General features: G+C 30.9%; 1 protein-coding gene across 5 annotated transcripts in view; it reads left to right on the forward strand.

Moving 5' to 3' along the window:
- The window catches only part of klar (klarsicht), a 536,062-nt gene that overhangs the window by 132,735 nt on the left and 378,718 nt on the right, over nucleotides 1–24,609 (forward strand). The window contains exon 2 of one of the 5 annotated variants that reach the window (XM_088258604.1): nucleotides 11,289–11,461. The exons of the other annotated variants lie outside the window; for them this stretch is intronic. Coding sequence (XP_088114730.1) covers nucleotides 11,438–11,461 — 24 coding nt within the window. The 5' untranslated portion in view covers nucleotides 11,289–11,437. The remainder of the gene's footprint in view (nucleotides 1–11,288; nucleotides 11,462–24,609) is intronic. 5 annotated transcript variants of the gene reach the window in all.

Genomic DNA, 24,609 nt, shown 5'->3' on the forward strand with positions numbered 1-24,609 from the left:
ATTTTGGTGTGTTTTTTAACAAAAAAGTACAACTTAATAATAAAAAATAAAACCCTTACCGCACCCCAATGGTGCATAGGGCACTGCTTCATATAAACGCAGTGTTATCTCGATCGTTTACACATGAGGGAAAGGTGATCAGCCCTCCACTACAGGTACCAGTCCAGTGCAATATTGAATAAATATTAGAGTGAAAAAATCACTTATATTTATTAAACCCCCCTGGGAATCCCCCTGGGACCTCCAGAACGGTAGCCGAGCATGCTGACCATTACACTGCTTCGCACAACTTAGTAGACTCATAAAATCTGTGTTTGATTTAACTATTAATTAATACATAAATTAAAATGGAGTACTAACGCTTCCTATATCTAACGCAGTATCCATTGATATTGATAATGAACGAAAGTAAAATCAAAGTACAGAGATTTTTAGCGTTTCGTTTTCTCTTGTAGCTTCAAAGCTTTTAAGGAAATTGAAACACATACAAAAGATAGGAGTATGTCCAGAGTCTGATGAGCTTTCACTACAATTTACCGGAACCCTATATCTATCAGACCTGAAATTAATCTTCTTCAAACCTAATAAATATTTTGTATTTATCCAGATACGGGTATCATAGAAAATTGATAGCTCGACTTTACAATACGCTTGTAGAACGTGAAGCTCATAGAATTTCACGGTATTCTATCATAGTAAACGTTCTTTTAAATAATAGTAACTATAACGATTATTTTTTATTGTTATTGACCATAATTTCATTACGTAATACATTAGTTCCTGTATTGACGTCGGTGGGAGGTACTAGACTCCACTTTGATCTCCTTATAACTACGAGATTTTCTATTACGAAATATGGGCCAGATCGAATAAATACCAAACATAATATTCGTTACATAATTTACATATAGGTTACTCCCTCGCGGTCATGTATAAAGTTCTTAATAATTGTAATACTGTATACGTATAAAATATGAAATCGTGTGTCCTTGAATAATCCGTGTTAAAAAATATTGACTTTTATCAACCATAAAAAAAATCTTATGGGTATCTCAACTTTATATGAAACGTCTGTAATTATTTTCTTTCATATAAAAGAACAATAAATGTTTCATATCAAGTTAAAACACCTATTGTATTGACATATCATCCGTAGGGTGAATAATCGAGTCTCCGATATATTGATACATAATATGGCCATAAACAACTTTTATAAAAAAAATACTACATTTATCATACTTATCATTAGTGTAATTAATATAAAATTCACACTATTATTTTATTTATATTTTAAAGTTCTTCCGCTCTGAGTAATCATGAATTTAATTATATATATAAATTTTTTTAAATGATGAACCTAAGAAATTTATTACTCTTCTAAAATATTTTTTACAAGTGATTTTTCCCTATAATATTTATTTATTATCACTCTGGACCAGTACCTGAAGCGCAGACTGATGTTATTCCTTTCAAGTAATTCACGATCAATGTAACAGTGCGATGCCTCGATGCGATGCAGTCCTAATGCTCCATTTGGTAGTGAGAACGTTATAAAAAAAATGATTCGGCAGTCGCTTTGTGGTAAAATCCATCCATTTTTAATTAAAGTTTAGCTTACTAAATACCAATATTTCTTAAAATCTACTGTGACACGTGTTTCGGTGTTTGAAAATAATGCGGAATGCATCGAAACATAAAAAACATCGTTTCACATTGGATTTTAAGAAATTAAAAACTTTAATTAAAAATGTTAGAAGAAAAGTCTCTCATAGTTTTTTTTTATTATATAATTGCTTTAAAAGTGCTTCTTTGGGACGTAAACAGATTTATATTATCGACAAAAAATTGAAATACACATATCGTAGTCGTACAGGAGGAAGTGACCAACTACCAAAACGTAAAATGTTCAGGAGGGCCACTTAAGTATTTTTGCTTGGCAACAAAATAAACATCAATGCAGTCAGTCATTTTTACCAAGTCAATATATTATACTTACAATTTTAAAATCCTTTGGGATATTTTCAGGGAAATATTAAGATATCAAATAGTCAATGATCACGGTTTTGTAAAAAAATGCACTTGGTCCTGTATGACTACCATATAGACTATATTCAACAAAATAATCAAATGGATTATATTAAAATATAATTGGTGACAGGATATTCAATTCAACGTTGTTTGGAGGCACAAATATTAAGTGTTTATCGACGTAGATAAACCCGTTTCGTCAAGTTTCACGTTTTATATCTTCCATTGCGACTGCAGCAGTGTGAGGAGGAAATAGCAATTAGACACGACAGATCCTAAGATTCCAGTCGATAACGACCGATGATCCTTTTACCGTTATTTCAATTAGAGAAGCAGGTGAAGTACTGGAACTTTGTTGTCTTACCTCCTTCTAGTATTATATCCAACAAGTAGATTCTTTTTTATTATTGTTTCGGCATTAACTTTGTGGTAAGACATATTACGATGATTAAAGAAAACACTTGTTTTATACCACTTGAGTTTTATTAAAGACTACATGTTTCGGAAGTTAAACATCCATCATTCAGGTCTGTATAATAATTAAAATATAAAATTGTTCTATAAATTAGTCAAGGGGCGGTGTTTGAAAACAAAGGAAAAATGGAAAACAAAGGTGAAGAAATTTGAAACAATATATTATTTAATAAATTATTATTAGAATTTAGGTTATTTTGGATTTCTACATTTTCTAAATAATTCAAAATTTGGCCTTTATGTCGAACGTTTAGCCCTAACGAAAAGGGCAGCGATGCATTCGTCAATGTTTATTTATTTATTTAAGATAATCGATTGACAGAACAACAAATTCTGTTGAAAAGCAAGGATAGTATTGGTCAAATTCACAAAACCAGTAAAATGTTAGACAGTGTTACGATAGTCCATGCATAAACAAAGACTAACCCTCATCTTGTGTATCATCCCCGTATCTATTTTGATTAAAAAAAAATTGTAATTTACTGTTGCTCCGGACCTCATTTGTTATGTTATATTAACGAAAAATTACTCATCTGTTTCAAATATTAAAAAAAAAACATATATTTACTCTTTACACTTATTATTTACATGTTTTTATAAATGTTAATATTACTAGTTATTAGTATGAATAATCATAGAAGAGCATATATTTTATTTATTGTTTCGGCATTAACTTTGTGGTAAGACATGTTACAATGATTAAAGAAAACACTTCGTTTTTTACCACTTGAGTTTTATTATAGACTACATGTTTCAGAAGTTAAACATCCATCATTCAGGTCTGTATAATAACTAACTTATAAAATATAAAATTGTTCTATAAATAAGGAGGGGGGAAAGTAAGGGGAAGGGGTAAGTCAAGGAACGGAGTTTGAAAACAAAGGAAAAATGGAAAGCAATGGTGAAGAATTTTGAAACAATATATTATTTAATAAATTATTATTAGAATTCAGGTTTTTTTGGATTTCTAAATTATCTTGAAAATTTAGAAATCCAAAAAAACCTGAATTCTAATAATAATTTATTAAATAATATATTGTTGCAAAATTCTTCACCATTGCTTTCCATTTTTCCTTTGTTTTCAAACTCCGTCCTTTGACTAACCCCTTCTCCTTACTTTCCCCTCTCCTTATTTATAGAACAATTTTATATTTTATATTTTAGTTATTATACAGACCTGAATGATGGAAGTTTAACTTCTGAAACATGTAGTCTATAATAAAACTCAAGTGGTAAAAAACGAAGTGTTTTCTTTAATCATATATGAGTATATAGTTTGATTATCGATATCTCAACAAATTTTGGGAAAGGAATATTGAGGCGTAGGCATAACAGACCTTCCGACCTGTCATTGGCTCGTAAAGTGATTACTTTGCACACAGTAAAATATTTACCATTTTACTTACTAACAACCTTCCTTGCTATTGAATTTTCTGAATATAACCTATATTACTACAGAAAATTTTCCAATGAATAAGGGTTTATGAGTAACATAAGTTTACTTAGGGGAATTTACTTTTTGCCACTTTTGAAGGGTTTTTTAGTGAATAGTTTTAAATAACACGCTCCTTATCATTCGTCGTTTACTTTGTGTAATACCACATTTAAGTGGTATTACACAAAGTGAACGATGAATGACAAGGAGAGTGTTATATTACCATACCACAAAGTTAACATAGCTTTTAATTTAAAAAAAAAAAAAAAAAAATTCTTCTTGCCAGGTATTAAACTTCTTGTTCTCACAATTCGTATGTTAGAGTCTTATTAGCTCCATCTTATTTAAATTTACAACTTTTATGACTTCACATTTAAGCGACTTTGTATGATGTTAATTAATTTTCATTGTGGTCGTTAATTACAATACGTAAGCATCGTTTCGGTCGGATATGATAATTCAGCCAGTATGGTTGTTTTATGAGTTATCGCGAAGGCGTTGCCCATAACGGAAGATAATAGCACATTTGTCGATATACAAACTATGCAATAATAAAACAAACACCGTGAATTACCTCCAAGTGCAGAAAATCTTTCTTGCTCTAAAGGGCAGGGCTGATCGCACTGCCTCCATATAATAAACGATCAAATGGAGATTGAGTCGATTGGATGCAGTGCCCTATGCACCATTGGGTGCAGATAAGGGTCAGTAGTAGTATTGTAGTAGCTTTCCTTAAAACTTTCTTTAAATTTGTTGATCTCTTTTGTTTTGTACCCGAAAATCCGTGGGTTAAATTTACAATTGATTAATTTTTAATTAACTAAACTTACTTACCGTTACGCCGCTTCCTCACAAGGGTAGGGAAAGAGAATAGAACGCCACACCAATCTGTCTTTGCAAACAATCTTCGCCTATTCCACACGCATCTCGACTTTCAAGTATTTGAAATACTTCATTATGCTAAATTTTCCTCGGTTTTTCACTGCTTCTATTGCCAACCACAACCCCCTTATATTTTTTCGTATTCTTTTTACACTCATTCAATTTACAGGCTCAAACCATCTTAACACACCTTTCTCAATTTTATCGAAAATGCTTGCACAGGTCACCATTCGAACATTTATTATTCATCGTTTTGACGCACATTCGTCTGAGAGAACGCATTTCGACTGCATTCAGTCTACTTTCATCCTTCTTTTGCCAACCCCGTGCATTAAGGTTGGAACCGGGACTCCATTGTGTACTGCCAGCTTAGCTTTCGCTGATAGGGTTTTATTTGCTTTAACTGATTTAACCATTCACTGTGTTCTCAATTTTTATTTTAGTATTAGTATATATAGAGATATTAGGTACATCGTAGTTTGAAATACATGCCTTCCATATCGACGGTATTAAAATTCTACCTGTTATGGTTGTAAAATTATGAGTAATCAATTTGGGTGAAGTATTTAACTGTTCGCCATTGTCAACCATTCGAGCGAAATTCTTTGCATGAATCATTACACCTTTCGGAGCCTCGAGTATGTACTCGTATGAGTACCTAGTATCTGAAAATGCACAGTATTACACATTGAGTTTCGCGTTCCTTCATCGGCATAGGTATGCACGCAATTTCTACAGTTGCGGACAAAAGTACCCGACTGATCGGGAAAATAGTAGTGGTCAAATATGCGGTGGCTGTCGTTCAAAATTGTGTTTTAATTTTTTAATAGGGTATTATCACTAGGGAGGAATATCTAATTTAACAACCAAAAAGGATTGTGTAAGGCTTGTTTTGTGTTTATAACAGCAGATATAATCAATATTTTCATTCATCAATTTCTTTCGCAAAATTTGCCTTCGTAAAAACGTTGTTTTCGCAAGTTGGTAACGAATGACGTCACAGAAACGAATTCACACTACTACTATTACAGCTCTATAAAGCAGATACATAAAAGGAAACGCCCCATAACACACCCGATGACATAAAATTTGATGACGAATAGCGGTGTCCGTTTTTCGTTTTATTAAAATATCTAAAGTTTAAACCTTCATATTTCCCTTAGTTCTCTACAGATTCCAATAAGAATGTTACCGATAGTCTTGTGATTATTCACATTTATTTATTAGCCAATATAAACACAGTGTGAAAATGACCCATTGTTGAATTACTCATCTATTAAGATTGGTTTTGATTTTTTGAATTACCCAACGTCCAAGTGACTCTGAAATCTAGCTGCGACTTATGCACCACCGTTTATCATGACCCTACTTAGGCTTCAACTTTATAAGATTTATAGCCTTTGCCTACTCGTGAGTGGATTTACTCTGCATGCTTATAGTTACTATAATTTCTTATAATTCTTAGGCAAAAACACTCGCTATCTCTCTATTGGCATTAGTTTATACAATTCAATGATTCTAAGTCAGCAATGACGTTACTTAGGTGTACACCTAAGTAACTTCTGTCATTACTTTATGATCACTATGGTAATAATTATTTTCTCATTTTTAATTTAACTTTTACTTGGTAAATACAACTATTTCTTAAAATCTACTGTGACACGTGTTTCCTGGGTTTAAAGAAAATTAATTAAGGGCTATAGAATATCCCTCCATAACCACCGTTGTACCTTATATTTTTTATTCATTTTTTAATTCGCATTTTTTTCTTTGATTAAAAATGCTAGTTGTCGTGTTCTGCGTGGTGAATCTTTTGCGCATGTATGCTACAATTTACCTACACACACGAATAATAGTGTGTACTGTTGCCCCCCATACACGGACATACTTTTAGTTTTTGCCAGGCCATTAAGTTACATAACCCCATTAGAAATTATGACGCAATTACGAAACTACTTCGCGATGTGTACATGCGAACATGTGTGTAGTACCTGCTACAGCTGTTTGAGAAACAATGCTCTGACTTGTACATGGAAATTTGCACTACAGCGCAGACTTGACATTTTGCAGAATTACTTCGTTATCTTCTTAGTGCTTAATGTTTTAGTTAGAATATTTGACTAGATTTCATAATACTCATAATCTCCTCTGTTGGTTAATGCTACAAGCGTTTCGAAGAAAATGTTCTAACTGGTGCATGAAATTTTGCACTAATGTATACTGCAGAATAACTTGGTTAACTTCTTAGTGCAATTATTTAATTAGAACATTTGACTAGATTTCATAATTACAAAAAAACCACCTATCCGCACCCCAATGGTGCATAGGGCACTGTGTCGTATAAACGCAGTGTTATCTTGATCGTTAACACATGAAGGAAAACTGATCAGCCGTCCGCTTCAGGTACCAGTCCAGGGTAATATTGAATAAATATTACAGTGAAAAAATCACTTAAATAAATATTTGACCCCCCTGGGAATTGAACCCGGGACCTCCAGAACGGTAGCCGAGCGTGCTGACCATTACACTACGGAGGTAGACGAGATAATAGGTATTCATAATCTCTTGTGTAAGTACCTACTACAACTGTTTCGAAGACAAAGTTCTGACTTGTACATGAAAATTTGCACTATAGCGCAGACTTTACGGAATAACTTGGTTAACTTCTTAGTGCTAATGGTTTACTTGGCAAATTGGACTAGCTTTCATAATAATCACCTCTTTTAGTACCTGCTACCACTGTTTCAAAAACAAATTCTGAATTGTACATGAAAATTTGCGCTACAGCGCAAACTTGAAATTTTACAGAATAACTTGGTTAACTTGTTAGTGCAATGGTTTAGGTAAAACATTTCACTAGCTTTCATTATAATCTCCTCTGTTAACTGGTCACGGAAGATGAACCGAAGCTCTAGAATCTACATTTTTCTCTCATTAATCTCTGCAGGCTAGCGACGTATTCAAACCGCATCTCTGCTCTCTAAATGATATATAATTATGTAAATACATCTTTCATATTTTTTGTCATATATAAAGAAAAAAACAACGGTTTATTATTTAAAAATTAATTAAAATCTGAAATACACGTTGTTAATATAAATGTTGCATTTTTTTAAATATGTGTTTTAATATTTTAAATATGTGTTTTAATATTTTAAATAGTATGTGAGATATAAAATTTTGTATAAAACTTGAGTAATGTGATTCTTAAACGTGTATAGAATGGTGAATGTTACACAGTGTACAAAGTGATCACCAAAATAGTAGTAGTTGTGAGCCAATAATATGTTTTATCCCCTGTAAATCAGTTTAGTTCAATTTCGAAAATCAACGTTCATTATAGTAAATAGTACTAAACATATAGTCTATTTGCAGTAGTGAAAAGGGCATCGAATAAAATTAAATTTCAATTATATCCAAGCATATTAGACACTGTATCTTCAAACGGTATTGTAAATGCTGTTACGAAAAACGGAAAACGAAAAACGAAAAATTTGTTTATTTTTATGAAATGCGACATATTTCAGCAAATAACTAGATTCCTTCATCTATGTTGAAAAATCAATTCAAATAATGGGTTTAATACACTCAAAGTGGGCAAAATCCAGCATTTTGTGAACATATAAAATCAATCACCGAAATTATACATCATTTATTCACAACTCGTAACACATAATCCATTTTTCATAATTAATCTATCTCTGAATTAAACGTATGTGCTGTGATTTATTTACTACACTTTTAAGTTAAATATGATTGTACGCATGTTTTATTTATATAAATACACCATTTTGGTCGTTTTATTACACATAATAGTTACACGTAATATTATCTTCTTTAAGAAGTAACACGAGTCACCATTGAATAGGTTGGTGTTATTGCATTATGATATTTTGAAACATGTGGTATTATCTTTCAAGTGTAAAAATTGATTTACTAACACCTTAAATATGAGATAATCTCCATGGTATATTGGATTATGTGTAAAGTTGAGTTGGTGTACTAAAAAATACTCCGTATGCTGTTTTGTAATATAATATAATATTTTTGTCTAATGCGTTTCGGAAGACTCGCTTGCGAACCAATTTCCTTTAATATTTGTAACACTGACTTAATGCACTCAGAACGTCGTAAGTGTATAGATATATCTTGCCATTACATACGAATGATATATTTTGTTTGATGTACAAAATATTAAATTACCGTTAACAGATTTCATTACTGTAAAATAAAATACGCTTAAAAATATGCTTATTGATATTATTACAGTTGAATGAGTTAGGATTTTATGGTAATACAAATACTTGTATATTAGACGGATGTAGTTGAAGCAGAGAAAGACCGAAGAAAACTTGAGATGATCAAGTTAAAAAAATAATACAAGTATTCAAATTCTTTAAGTGGACAGGACTCAAAATCATTGGCGGGTATATGAGCAAGATAGTAAATATAGAATAGCCGAATTTTTTTGCATAGAATGAGTAGTGTGGGTCTCTATCCTTTTGCCGACCTCTGAAGGCGTTATGGTTAGTTTTATATTGTTGTATCAGGAAAAAAGTTTTTTTTTTTTTTATAATTGATGAATTTAACTCAAGCCAACATTCAGACTGGCTTTTATCAAACAAAAGAAATGATAAGAAAAGTAAAAACCTAATTGTTTTCTTTGTTTTCATCAGACATAACGAATTCGGTTGCGTTTATTCGAAATTTGACAAACGGGTTCTAGTGCCGGTAATTTTCTAGAAAAATTACGATTTTAAATAAATGAAGGTAGGATAAAGGGAGTAAAAGTTTATTTTATTATACACTGGTTAACTTTTCACAATTTTACGGAATACACCCATGTTTTTTAAATTGCAACACAGTAAATAGATTCCTGTTCTAAGCGAACGGGTTATTTTATGGTGGGACGTTAGAAGTTAGAATTAACGATTGATTGTTTAATTTTTTACTATTTATTTCGGCCATCTTTGAGCGAAATGTCTTTGCAACATTTGTAAATACTATCTCGATGAACTTTGCTTCACCCCTGACCTGCTAATTTCGTTGTAAAAAATATATGCTATAAATCAAATCAAAGGCGTGTTTCTGCATTTAAGAATATAGATATAGTACATCAATAAATTTGTCTACAGTGTGTTCAAGGTTTCGATTGTCGATTTTTTATATTGGCAAACATTTTCCAAAACGAATTCAGTTTAATATCTAGTGTAGATTAAATAATAAAAAATATTTTAAAAATATAAAGTTAATATTTGTAAATCTTATTATAGAACCATGATAATAAAGAAATTAAATGTTACAATGATTAAAGAAAACACTTGTTTTTTACCACTTGAGTTTTATTATAGACTACATGTTTCAGAAGTTAAACTTCCATCATTCAGGTCTGTATAATAACTAAAATATAAAATATAAAATTGTTCTGTAAATAAGGAGTGGGGAAAGTAAGGGGAAGGGGTTAGTCAAAGGACGGAGTTTGAAAACAAAGGAAAAATGGAAAGCAAAGGTGAAGAATTTTGAAAATTCCCCACTCCTTATTTATAGAACAATTTTATATTTTATATTTTAGTGTTTTCTTTAATCATTGTAACATGTCTTACCACAAAGTTTATGCCGAAACAATAAATAAAATTAAATGTTAATATTAATATTTTTTCTAAAAATTCGAAAATATTACGAACCTGAAAAATTTTCTGAGACGTTCTTTACTCAATCAATTTCATCAAAAATCTACATATATAAAAATGTAAATATTAGTTTGATGACATATCGTAAGCCTTGTAATACCTATTCCTATTTTTTTTCATCGACTCTTTTGGGAGATTTTTTAAAGACTCTTTGAAAAGTAAACCGGTACTTGCTATCGAATTTCATTTAATGTAATGTAAAATTTATTTATTAAAGAAAACAGATATTTTTTGTTTTTAAATCTTTTTTGGGTATTTTGGATTGCAAATCAATTCTACTTTCAATTTTTTATATTTTCTTTGTATCTGATATTGAATTCTGCAAAGTAATTTTTACTAGGGTCTACGTTTTATTTTTTAACCACGATTTTTAAATATTATATAGTATAATCAACATCGTCCGCCTCCGTAGTGGTCAGCATGCTCGGCTACCATTCTGGAGGTCCCGGGTTCGATTCCCAGGGGGGTTTAATAAATGTAAGTGATTTTTTCACTCTAATATTTATTCAATATTACACTGGACTGGTACCGAAGTGGAGGGCTGATCACCTTTCCTTCATGTATAATCGATCGAAATAACACTGCGTTTATATGAAGCAGTGCCCTATGCACCATTGGGGTGCGGTAAGGGTTTAAACATAATCAACAAAAAACCTTACCACTTGCACCATTTGATTAAATTATCGTCCATAGTTTTAATCGAAGTCAACATGTGTATGGCTAAAATATAAATAGTAAAAAAATCTTTATTTTCTTTAACGAAATATGTAACGTTTTAGGTAATGCAATCCCGGTTACATTAATTTGCAACATTTCTGTATTTAAACGAGTTTCGTGAAAATATAATAATTTGGTGTGAATTGTGTCGTGTATTGAAGTTGCCATCTCCGAGATGTCTTTGCATTTTACTGGTGAATAAACAGAACACATGGATGGATTACCCAAACCTCAGGTATGCTCCTATTCTTATTTTTATTTTATGCTACTTTTTATCGTTATCTGTTAAAATACTATAATAAAATCACACTCTATTTCATACATGTGTTACATTTGTATATTTTATTGACATATCATTTATTGATTTGGCATAAAATTAGTGTTAAGTTTTGTATTAATTAACGTGATGATTTAAATATAATAATAAACCCTTGTAAGAGGGTTTTTTATCATTTTTTAGTTTTTTTAAATATAAACACAACTTGTTTTAAAAACTACAGATGTTCTTAACAACAGTTTATAAAACGAATGTATTTTCTTCTGTTGGTGAAGAACATCTTTAGTTCTCGAACTAGTCGTGTTTACATTTTTTATAAAAAATTATGTGTTCATATGGGTTTTTTTTTAAATATTTATTTACATTTTTGAGATAATATACTACTTTATTCAACAGATTAGATCATTTACAAGTGACAGAACATAAAAAGTAATAAATTTAAGACCCTTGGATATAAATTGTTAAAATCAACATATTGAATTTTTTTGTAAAATATGCTTCTTTTATTAATAAATATATCACTTTGTATTATGTTTAGATTAGTAAAATTTTGTAGTTTTTTTTTTTCATTTATATTATGTGTTCATTGTTTGTCTCGTTAGAGAATATTTAAAATGTTAATGATAACCCATAATATAAAAATATATATATATAATTCACACACTGCGATCGTGATACATTAACATTTAACATGTATAAAATCATAATTAAATTGACAAAACAGACCTCTCAATCTGAAAAATGAGGTCAAATTGGTTTATCAGTTTGCTTCTCGAATAGCAATGTATTTTGCAAGAAACCACATACTATTTTTTTCCTGTATTAGATGTGTCCAAAAATATAATTTGACGATCCGTTTAATTCAAATCTAGTTGTCGGATTTCAGAAAACCGTTGCGCATAGTAAAGTTCCCTTTATAGTGATTGAAGACAAATTGGCGATTACCTTTGGAACCGAGATTTTATCTAAACGGTATGATAACGACCTCTTAATAATGGCCATATCCTAACGGTGAACTGTCTTCAGCCTTCTTCTGTTATCCTGTTACCTATACACGTTATTTTCTCCCGACCATACTTATTTAAGTAACTCGCAGGCCATATACTACAAGGTGCTTTATGTTTGAAGTCTTTGGTAATTTTTATAAATATTTCGCTGTATCCAATATAGCAAATAATGAAGTGCTCGCTACTTTTTCTTTTCATTCTACTATATTGGTAATACTAGAGTTATATTTTAAGTGTGAATTATTAAAAATATAATTCCTTTTTAAACCACTAATTAAGTTTCAAATTAATACAAGTGTTTTAATGATAATAATCCACAAAATTAATGTCAAATCAGTAGATAATATTTTTAGTGTCAAATAATATTTGCCCTATGATAAATATCGGAATTAAGTATAATTTAGTTTTTTTTTTTCTATTGTTTAAACAAAAAATCGGATACTGATTTTTTCGCCTTACAGATGACATCAATATACAAGTATGTATATATTATGTGTCTTAACAGAGACAAAGCATGCGTTTTATTATGCGAAGGAAGGTGGAAGTCTGAGCATTCCAGGGCTTACGATCTAACATTTACATGAAAAGCTATATACTTCACATATTTTCAACTGATGGTTGCACCATCAGTCAAAATGTTCATCCCTCAAAAGCTCAACTAGTTTACGAAAGAAATCCTACGACAGTACATATACCATATACTACTCTCAGAATGAATACAATATCGATGGGCAGAATAGTAAATGTTCCAAAAGCGTATAAAGTGACAATCCAGCCAAATGCCAGGTCGTAAGCCTTGTATTGCTCAAATTTCTATCTTTCTTAGTATAAAAAACGATAGATGCTTCGTCTCAAATAAGACACCCATATTATTTGATGACATTTCATCAAAGATGAAGAAGAATATGGAGGTCTGGGCATTTACGGGGCTGACGACCGTCGTAGGCTGGTTTGAGTCACTTTACACACGTGTAACATTCACGAATTCTACTTATTACTGACAACCACACTACTTAAATTCTTGGAAATTCTATATATATATGAACCAATTTCGAAACGTTGTTCTTGAGTCACTAGAGCTTCACTAGACATATCTATTGGTGAGATAAAAAAATATATATAATAATAAAAATAACAATTGTATGAAAAATAGCTCCTATAATTGAAGATAATCTAGATTAGTATTTGTACACATTCAAAATGTTGTAAGACTATTATTTAAAACATATTATTTAAACAATTTGTCGCATACTTTATACACGTGTTTTAGCAGGTGCACCAAGTTTTTACTGAGCTGTTCAGAGTTTCCATAGCCTAAATTAAAATAACATTTTTTTCATGACTTTTTTGACAACAATTTCATATTTAACATCTGTCTTCTAATTCAAGCCGACAGTCGTTTTGCAATCGTAATTTCATATCATGTGTTGTGACCCTTTTCTTGACCTTTCATATCGCCATCAATCGCAATATTTTTTATTTTATTTATTGTTATATTGTACAGTCTGTCAATAAAGAGTAGAAAACAAGGGAGGGCGCCACTGTTGTTTAAATGGCAATACTAAAATAGAACTCATGCTGGAAATGTAAAGCTGTGTATCCTACAATTTTGTAAAATATTAACTACACAAAAATATTTTTTCATTGCAATATAGATAGGTACCCACTGATCTCAAAATTAAATGAAATACAATAAATAACATACAAACATAACTTAATAGTAAAATATTGTTATTATCGAAACATACAGTAAAGATAGAATTGTTAATGTTTTTTAACACGAGTTCGTAGAAAAAAATAATAACATGTAACTTTAAATATAATATAAGGTGGTTTCATGTAGACGGTGACATTCCTCGTGTTTTAAAGATATTTTTTTTATATATCGTTTACAGTGTTCTGCATTTACAGTGTCATTATGCTTAAAGAGAACTGTCAAAACAGCATGTAAACATAATCTCAAATAAAAAGTAATTTTCAAGTGTTTTCAAGCAACATTGTCTATATATCATTTCAAAGTATTACAGAATTAAAAATAAATAGCAAAAACTTCAAAACATCTTGGAAGTTTGCCTATAAACGTCCGTTATATCCATTGAGATATTTTCGGCTTTACATTCTTCCAAACAACGTTGAAAAACGTTAAAAATTACCTCCCTAGTGCCACTTTTTATTGTTTTATTCATGTTGATAATAGTTTTTATAATTAGTGAATTTTTTAAAATACATAAAGCCAATTTAAATATCAATATCACATGAAAACTCGTACGCCGACGCTAAACAAAATGTGTTTGATACTTTTGACAATTAAATATTGGTGTTGCTAGTCTACAAATTTCGTAGTTCCACTTTTAATATTTTCTACTCTAAATTGACAAGCTGTAGTTTGGCGTTAAAATTTCACTTCCGAAGGTTGAACACATTGTTACTATAACAATTATTTAACGAAACTTTAGGTAACATGGTTCTTTACAATTTTTCATAGAATTTCAGTTTTTGAAAGTCATGGAAGTAATTTTCCCGATTAACCTAATTTCCTATACCATATAATATAATTACAATGGCTAAAACTAGTCCGCAGTTTTTTGGCTGTTATATTACAACCTTGGCGTTATCCATGGTTCTTGAATTAAAAGAGGAATATAATTTTTATTAGAAAATAAAAATTTCCGTATATTAACTACCTCAAGCAACGTTACCTCTCTGCGCGCCTCTATGTAATTAGTAATCATTTATTTTAATATTTTTCTTCATCTATTTTTTTATAGTTATTTTGCATAATCTGCATAATAATATTACAGCTCTTTGCACATTACAGTTTACTTTATTTTATAATTATGCTTCTTACAGATTCAATGTGTGGCTAATTTTACGTTTGCTTTATAGCATTCTGCGAGCTGTATAGCATCTTCACGAAGCAGATTCTTAAGTAAAATCTGATAAATGACTTCTCAGCACTTGTTTGTATTTAATGTCTGTTAAAATTACGTTAGCTCAAAACGATCCCACAATTAGCCAGATACATTGTAATTTCGCGGAGATTATTATAAGTTTCACATGTTTGCCGTAAAACATACAAAATCGTAAATTTACAACCTTTTCCTTTGACTCTGCGGTTTGACCCTGATTTAATGCCTTTTAATGCCTTTGGCATGGTCTCATATGGAATCAGCTGTGCGATCTCTGTTTTCTCCGTTTCTCGTGTCATTATCTCGACCGTTTTACGGTTCAACAGCTCCCTAGCTGCCGACTTATAAAGTGCCATTAACCTTCCCTTCCCGGTGATATATCGCGCACTCCTTTCAACAACGTCATATATCAAAAATCGTCAATTTTCAGCTGTGCGTGTTTTCGGAATGCCCAGAAAATGTACTATATCCCTGAAAAAGCGGCATACTTTAAACTTAATGTTTACCCGCTACAGGGCAGAAAATGTTTTTTTTGCATTTTGAAGAAAAGGTATTGTTTAATTATTTTTTGAAGTATACTAAATATTTTTCAAATAAAGAAAAAATATTCAGGTTTTACCTAAAAAGATCTGTTGCACAGTAAAAAAAATGAATAAGTCGCTTCATATTTATTTTTAATACATTTTATTATATTCTCAAACATTAAAAACGATATCCTGAAAAATCAAGTTTTTTTTTATATATGATGTTGTTGAAAGGAGTGAGCGATTATATTTACTACAACTCGACATTTAAAATGAGAATATCAATATAAAATATGGGCTCAGAATTTGTGTAATTCTCCGTAATATAATTATTTATCACATGAAAGTATTATAATATAAAGTTATTCATTTGCAGCAACGGAAATAAATAATTTGTGAAAAAATCGGGGATGAAATCTCTAATACACAAAAGTTTCTCAGTGTGTGCGTTTCGTGGCTTACTTTGTGTATACGCGCATGTCTTGTTTACTTAGCCAGTAGTGCGCAAATCGTCTTGCGCGGTGGTCGTGTCGCTACGCTAGCTACTGCGGCTACTTCCAAAATTGCAAATGCTTAACATTACAAAATTGTTATATTGCAACTTCAACTATGGTCAACATTTAGGAATATTCACAATTTTCTCGTTTTTACACCATATTTTCATATGGTGTACAAAATACATATCACCGGTGCACGCGGAAGTTTTTAGTACCCTAACGGAAAGGTTAAACCCATCGCTGTTACCCTCGTCTCTACCTCTGCGGATAACCTCTCGCTTACTGGACTCTAACGTTTATTATCTGCAATTTGATAAAGCTTTAAACCTTAACGACAGATTGTGTAACGCTAAGCTGAGTTCAAAGTTATCCATCGACTAGTTTGCCCCGTTATTTCATTACTTGTTACTGAATAACTTCGTATCGCTTTTAATCGTAGCAGATATTTACATCCAAAAGAAAAAAAGTATTCATAATTTTCAAATATAAATTATCTTATTTTTTAGCATCTCAACATGGATGAAGAAGAATATGAACTTAGGGGCATTTACAGGGCTTTCGTCATAGGCTTGGTTAAGCGATCACTTTACACTAGTGCAACATTCACCAATTCTACCCATGATTGACAACCATACTACTCAAATTCTTGAAACTTTATATATTGATCAAGCTCATAAAACAGTACGCGCGAGTTCACAATCTGTGGTGGGAAAAGGAAAGCTTTTATTTAGCAGAAATACTTTCCATTTGTATGTGAGATCCGAATCCTGGATTATATTAAGTATTTGGATTCACTCAAAATGCTATAAATTATCTTTTTATTAATTGATACGGCAGTCACTTTGTGGTCATGTATTCATTTTCAATTTAGTTTTACTTAAAATACCACTATTTCCTAAAATCTATTCAGAATGCATCGAAATACAAATCATATTTTACAAAAATAAATTATCATCCTTTTTTTTTAAACATGTTTTTTTTTTTAATATTTTGTTTATTAAAAGCATTGTAAACTTTGTGGTATGGTAATATAACACTCTCTTTATCATTCATCGTTCACTTTGTGTAATTTTTAAAGTGGTATTACACAAAGTGAATAGTGATAAATGATAAGGAAGATGTTAATTTTTTTATGGCCACGAATTTTTCTTATTCTGCCCTACATTCTTGTTTTATCTGTTTAAGAGTTTTGTGAGATTTGATTCTTATGGTTCTTGTTTGATTTCCTTATCAGATAACATTCCTTTCCTGTATCAGCCAAATATCTACAGAACACTTGTCGACGACATACCTTTCTAAACACCAGCCAGACAAATATTCAATGAAATGTACTGTTTGCGACGCTTAGCGACTGTGCAAAAAATATGACCGCAAATAAAAATCATGATGTCCAGCGGCGTTCATAGAGTTTTTAATTAGAGTAGGCAGTAGGGTTAGGTAGGGATAAGGCATTGTACGCACTGTTTTTCTGCCTATATAGAATCTTCATGCATTTTAAGTTTATTCTATAAAGTTTTTTTTTTCTTTTTTTGATGCCTCTCAACAGTCAAGTTGATGACTTTCAGTCAAGAAGAATATGGAAGTCTGGGCATTTACGGGGCTTACAACCGTCATAGGCTGCTTTAACAATTCTTCATTCAACATTCACCAATAGTACCCATGATTGACAACCACACTACTCAAATTCTTGGAACTTCTATGTATATTGTTCAATGTTGAAAAATAATATAAAAATAAATCTAATTATTCAACCGACAGCTTCTCACTCTCTTATGGTGTTTGCACACGCTCGAAGGGCAATTTGTCACCGCGCTTTGTGATATTACAAACGACACACATTTTTCAGCTAATTAATTAAATAAATTAATAAAGCAAACAATTGATTTTAATATTATTTATAGACATCTCAACATAAATGAAAAATAATATGGAAGGCATTTACGGAGCTTACGACCCTCATATGCTGGTTTAAGTTATTTATTTAATAACAAGTATTTGGACACACTCGAAATGTAGTAACCAAGTTTGTTAAATCTCTGTTCGTATACTTCTATACCTCGTGGTAAGACTATATGAGTGACCTGGAGTACGCATGCACACGATCCTTTAGTTTATTCAAATCAAAATGGAGGAGTATGACTTTTTTCGTCATGTGGGTACCGTCGTCATGCTTCTTGACATTTATTGTCATATTCCACGTGCCTTTTTGTATGCGTCAAGTACAGTTGCGCCATTAACAAAGGAATTCGCTTTTTAGGATATAATATGAATTTCATGAACAAAACTTATATTGAAAGCTGTCCCACCGCATGCCCAGATCTGATACAGAAGTATCTAGGCTTCCTGACAGATCTGCTCTTGCTAAACAATTTTTTTTTTAACTAAGTTGCGAAATTTATTGAAAATGTGAAACAACATAAAATTGTATCCCGATTTACATATACAAAACGTACAGTTAATACAAAGTATTTGGACACACTCAAAATGTTACATTATATTTCAATTTCCCAGCAATCTACTGAATACTCTTATTTTCAGCGCTTTGCAGATTTGAGCCAAAGTAAGCTATAATGATTCGTCGAATAGTCAACAATTTTAGGAATAATTATTGGTTTGGAACTTTCCACCTAATGATCGGCCTACTCTTCTGCTAGTTTTCTTCGATTGTTCATAATAAGCGCTGCTTTGTACATATATCTGCAAATTTATCTGACTCTGCAATTAAAATTTCACTCTTACCCGGTTGTAATTTGCGATTTCTGTTCTGCAGAAATAATTTATTCATTTCTTGGCTTGTTTTAATAACTCAACTTACCATTGTATAGTTTTCTTGCCGCTTCCTATATTTATTTTTGTAATTTCTCTTTCCTTCAATACTCTATATTTACTTATTATTTATTATTAATTATTTATTACTAATTGTTCACTATCTATTTAGTTATTTTATTCATTCATTTACTCCCTGCGAATTCAATCTCTAATGTCAAAAAGTAAACTGTTGTAAAACCAAGGAAATTTAATTAATGTTTATAACGTTTTTCATACTATTTTTTCTTTGTACTAAACTGAAAGTTTCTATCGATATTTATAAATGGAATTGTATTTTATGTGATTAATTTTCGTTTTTAATTATTTAAAGGCATCAACATTTACAAATAATCCAAATAAATTTTGTTAAGTAGAAATAGTATACATTTATATATATATATATATATATATATATATATATATATATATATATATATATATATATATATATATATATATATATATATATATATATGTATAAATATATATATATATATATATATATAAATATATATGTATATGTAAATAAATATATAAATATATATGGATATATCCACGTTAACGTTATCCACTTTCATTCTAGGTTTCATGATGTGTGTCGTTATTTTTACTAAAATATTTTTCTATAAAAAATTATGTTTGAAGTATATTTCCTTATGAAAATAGATCAACCTTGACTTGTCAAAAAAAACGCTTGATTGCTGTATACAGGGATGAAAATTTCCATAATAGCGTTTAAATTATTCCAAGGCAGGATATTATGTGCTGTATTATTTTACCCCCTTACCCCAGTTTTATTGGCCTTCTTTTGCACCCCTATTTTTATGTAGGTTATATCGATAACCACCTCCCTCATTACATACCATTTCATGCCTTTAAAATATTTTCTTTTAATAATTCTTTATTTGGTCGTTCTTTTAAGCGATGGGATAAATCGACTTAAAATAATCGATAAATATTTATTATATGACCATCCGTTTATTCGATTAAGAGTATATTGTTAAAAACTCAAGGAAATTTATGATAATATGTAAAATAATTGTCTTATGATGTGACGGTAACCGTCTGTTTTCCGGCAGACGGTATTTTCTTATTCGAACAATATTATGACTCGAATACTGAGTAATTAATTCTGTAGATCGACTGTTTCATACATTTGTAATTCATTGAACCATGTAATGGACGCTGGAGATCAAGAGAGCGATATAGAGCCTAGCAGACTGATAGGATGCTGGGAAGAGGCTAATTTATTTTTATTCCTCTCCCTTCTCTATGAGGGACATTCTCTCATTTTCATTTAGATAAAGGCGATTGATAATAAATTTAAGCAAGAGTATTGTTACACTCTCCTTATTATTCATCGTTCGCTTTGTGTAATACCACTTTAATAAACACTAATTCGCATTGATACTAAGAGTATTGTAGACCAAAAAAGGTTTAGAACCTGTGGATTAATCCCATCATTAACAAAAACAGCTCAACCTTGCCCGACTTAAGAAAAACGTTCCTTCCCCAAATGTTTTTGTCAATATGGTTTTATAAATTTATACCCTATCATAAAAAAGTAATAAATCCGACTATTATACTTATTATAATTTCTGTTATATGCGTCTACCAGTTGAAGGGTGCTCTAACTAATAATTACAAAATTGTACGTGAATAATCTCATAAAGAGGAATTGCGTATTTTGAACACTAGCCTTACATACTTAATTTATTCAAAGTTCATTTAGTTTCACTAATTATTTTTTGACATCTCATCAAAGATGAAGAAGAATATGGTAGTCTGGGCATTTACGGGGCTGACGACCGTCATCGGCTGGTTTAAGTGATCACTTAACACACGTGTAACATTCACCAATTCTACCCATTATTGACAACCACACTACTCAAATCCTTGGAAGTTCTATATATATATATGAACCAATTTAGAAACCTTGTTCTTGAATCACTAGAACTTCACTAGAGACATCTATTGGTGAGATGTAAAGAAGCTTTTTATTAAGCAAAACTCTTATATTAGTATGTGAGGTCCGAATCCTGGATTATAATCACACACATGAGAAACGCCAGAAAATACCATTATCATTTTTATTTTTAAGCTTATAATTTGACCAGATAATTTATTTACAACATTTTGAGTGTGTTTGTTCACAAAATCTAGATTATCTCCAATTACAGGTGTTATTTTCATATAATTTTTTGACATCTCATCAAAGATGAAGAAGAATATGGAAGTCTGGGCATTAACGGGGCTGACGACCGTCAAAGGCTGGTTTAAGTGATCACTTTACACACGTGTAACATTCACCGATTCTACCCATTATTGACAACCACACTACTCAAATTCTTGGAAGTTCTATATATATATATATTATTAGTTTCACTAATATTATAAATTTAAGTCTTTTATTTTTTGTAATTATACAATATAAATAAAACACAATTTAAGGTAAAGCGACTTTGCGCAATTAGCTAATTTTAAATGATATTTCTACATGAGAATAAACAGCAGATGGATAAAAACTAAACCAATAACAAAAGTTACACATGATATACTTTGAATTGTTAATATACTTACGTTATTTCTTAAAACAGTATTTTTAGACGAATGCAATTGGCGAATTTTCGTTATATTTTTTTTATTTAGAGAATCGCAACACTGTGATTATCAGTTTTTTGTACTTCGAATCGACCAAGTAGCTTTATTTCCATCTAAAAAATAGTTTAATTTAATTTTTAAATAGGTAGGTACTCGAATTCAGAATTTTTTGTGTTTTTTAGTTCCCCGCGTAATATGGCATCGCTTCGAATAATAGCAACACTGAAATCACGACGATTGATATCAGATAATTTAGGCAATTCTTGAATGTTCATCTCTTTGTATCTCGATTCCCTAAATGCATTGTGTTTCATTGCTGAAACACATCACAGTTCGTGCAATTTTTGACCCGTGAAATCTATTATTTCTTATCTGTAAGCAGAATTTGTAATCGTTTTTATCACATTATTGTCTAAAGCTATATCGATTTCATCACTCATCTTTTTAGCCTTTCTCTCTTTTATACTTAAGAATTCATTTATATTTAATAAATAAATAACTGCATAACCAAGAAACCAACTACTTTGAACTTCCAACTACTTACTTTTGCCTCCTAAATTTGTTTCACCGTTTTTTTCTTTACTCATTCGTTCCACATGTCCAAACCATCTCAACACACCTTTCATCATTGTATCTATAATGCTTATCTCAGCCTTGCATTCTTTCTTTATTTCACCATTCGAACATGCATCATACATCGTTTTTCTTACATCGAGTATTTCCATGTCGACTGCTTTCAGCCTACTTTTATCCTTCTGTTGCCAATATCTACTTTTTTTAATATGCTACATTTGTGGTGTCAAAAGTCTGCATAATCGGAGGGCATGTATGACTAGATGAATGGATGTGATGGAAGCTATTTAGGAGTGTATGTCGAGACAGAAGAGTGAGTCGCTCCAAATCCTCTTCGCCTACCCCTAATACATTTACGAGTATACTGTCATGTTGCACTGAAATTTTTTCTTCAGATATTCCTAAACCTTGAGTATTTTTAACAGAGTTTTAGTACGCCGAAGTGAATAGAGTATTGTTACATTTTAATTGTGTTACTTAGAATCTTGGTGGCTCGATGGCATTGAGTAGAAATTACTTGAATATGGCAAGCATAATTATGTTTGTATTGTACGTAAAACTCCTCGCCATATTTGCAATGTATGTATGTAGGTTACTGTGACCTTAGTGAGTAACATACGGTGGTCGATACCTTCGGTTATATTTTATTTTACAGTTTTTTTAACACAATAATAATAAACATTTGTTGTGTGTATTTGGTTGTCACGAAAGTGTTAACGCATTTTTTCATTATAACTCATTATAATTTTGATTTTTGTTGGAATTTTTCTTGGCTGTTAATTCTTGTTTTATTTCAAACTCCGAATAAGGATTTCATAAATTGATTCGGCAGTCACTTTGTGGTAAAATCTATCCATTTTTAATTAATGGTGTTTGAAAATGATGCGGAATGCATCGAAACACGTGTCACAGTAGATTTTAGGAAATAGCGGTATTTACTAAGTAAAACATTAAATAAAAATCCAAATTAGGATTTTGATTCAAAATATAAATTAATATTTGTCTTTACTAAATAGTGGACTGAGGTATAAATATGGAATATTACAATTTATTTTGCTACAAAACGTTTTATGATAGATGTTGGAATAGTAACATAAGGAAAGAATGCAGGGTTGAGATAAGTATAACCGATAAAATAAAGAAACGTGTGTTGAGATTGAGATGGTTTGGGCATGTGAATCGAATGAGTGAAGCAATAATAGTAAAACCAAATTATTAGGCGAATTCAGTTGGTAATAGAAACAGAGAAACGCATAGGAAAACTTGGCATGATCAAGGATTTCAAATACTTGAAAGTGGTCAGGTTAGGAGTCATAATAATTACCGGGTACGTATGAGGAGATACATGAATATAGAAGAGGCGAAGATTGTTTGAAAAGACAGATTCTCTCTGTCTACCACTTCTGAAAAGCGCCGTGATGGTTAGTTAGTTAGTTTTTATTTTTATTTTTTTATGTCTCATCGCGATAAGATTGAAAGAATTAAAACACTTGCGCTCAGCCTATAATTTTACAATTGACCTTTAAAACAATTTCTTCGTGCTTACTTAAATACTTTTTTATCCCTGTGGTAGTACAAATGCTCTTTCTTTCAAGTACGTTTAATGTAGATTCTTTGATAATATTTCCAAATCATGATAAAGCCTAACAAGTTTTTCGTACGGAAATTTCATTTGAAATGTCCGAACGATATTATAATATTACATGTACTCGTATTTTCAAAGATTTACGACTGTCATTAGCCCAGAGAAATGGTTATCTTCACAAGTATTACAAAATGTATTATGTATTAAGCCTATGTAATCGACCAAAATCAGTACACGCCGATGTAGGACTTTTACACACAATGGCCTATTAACCACTTAATTACATAGGTATCATTTGATTTACTGGATTCGGTTGGATGTAATCAATTCCATCTTCACGATTATTCTGGAGAAAGTGAAGGCCGCACATTGTTCTTAGGTATCGGCCATCTCGCGCTCGCCCACAAAATCTTAATTTGATGTTCGATAATCCAATGCCCTTTAATTATGTGTTTTAGCTGCACTGTGTCTGTGAAGGTTTGAGTTAAATGACCGCACTGAATATACCATGAAATGAATCAAGTATTATTTCAAAATATTGTATTCACTCATTTAAAACTAGCTGTTCTACGCATTGCAGTGGCTCAATCTAGTTTAAATGA

Source organism: Brachycentrus maculatus, unplaced genomic scaffold, assembly GCF_059751285.1.
Source record: "Brachycentrus maculatus isolate JH-2025_06_01 unplaced genomic scaffold, ASM5975128v1 h1tg000099l, whole genome shotgun sequence".
Taxonomy (NCBI): Eukaryota; Metazoa; Arthropoda; class Insecta; order Trichoptera; family Brachycentridae; genus Brachycentrus; species Brachycentrus maculatus.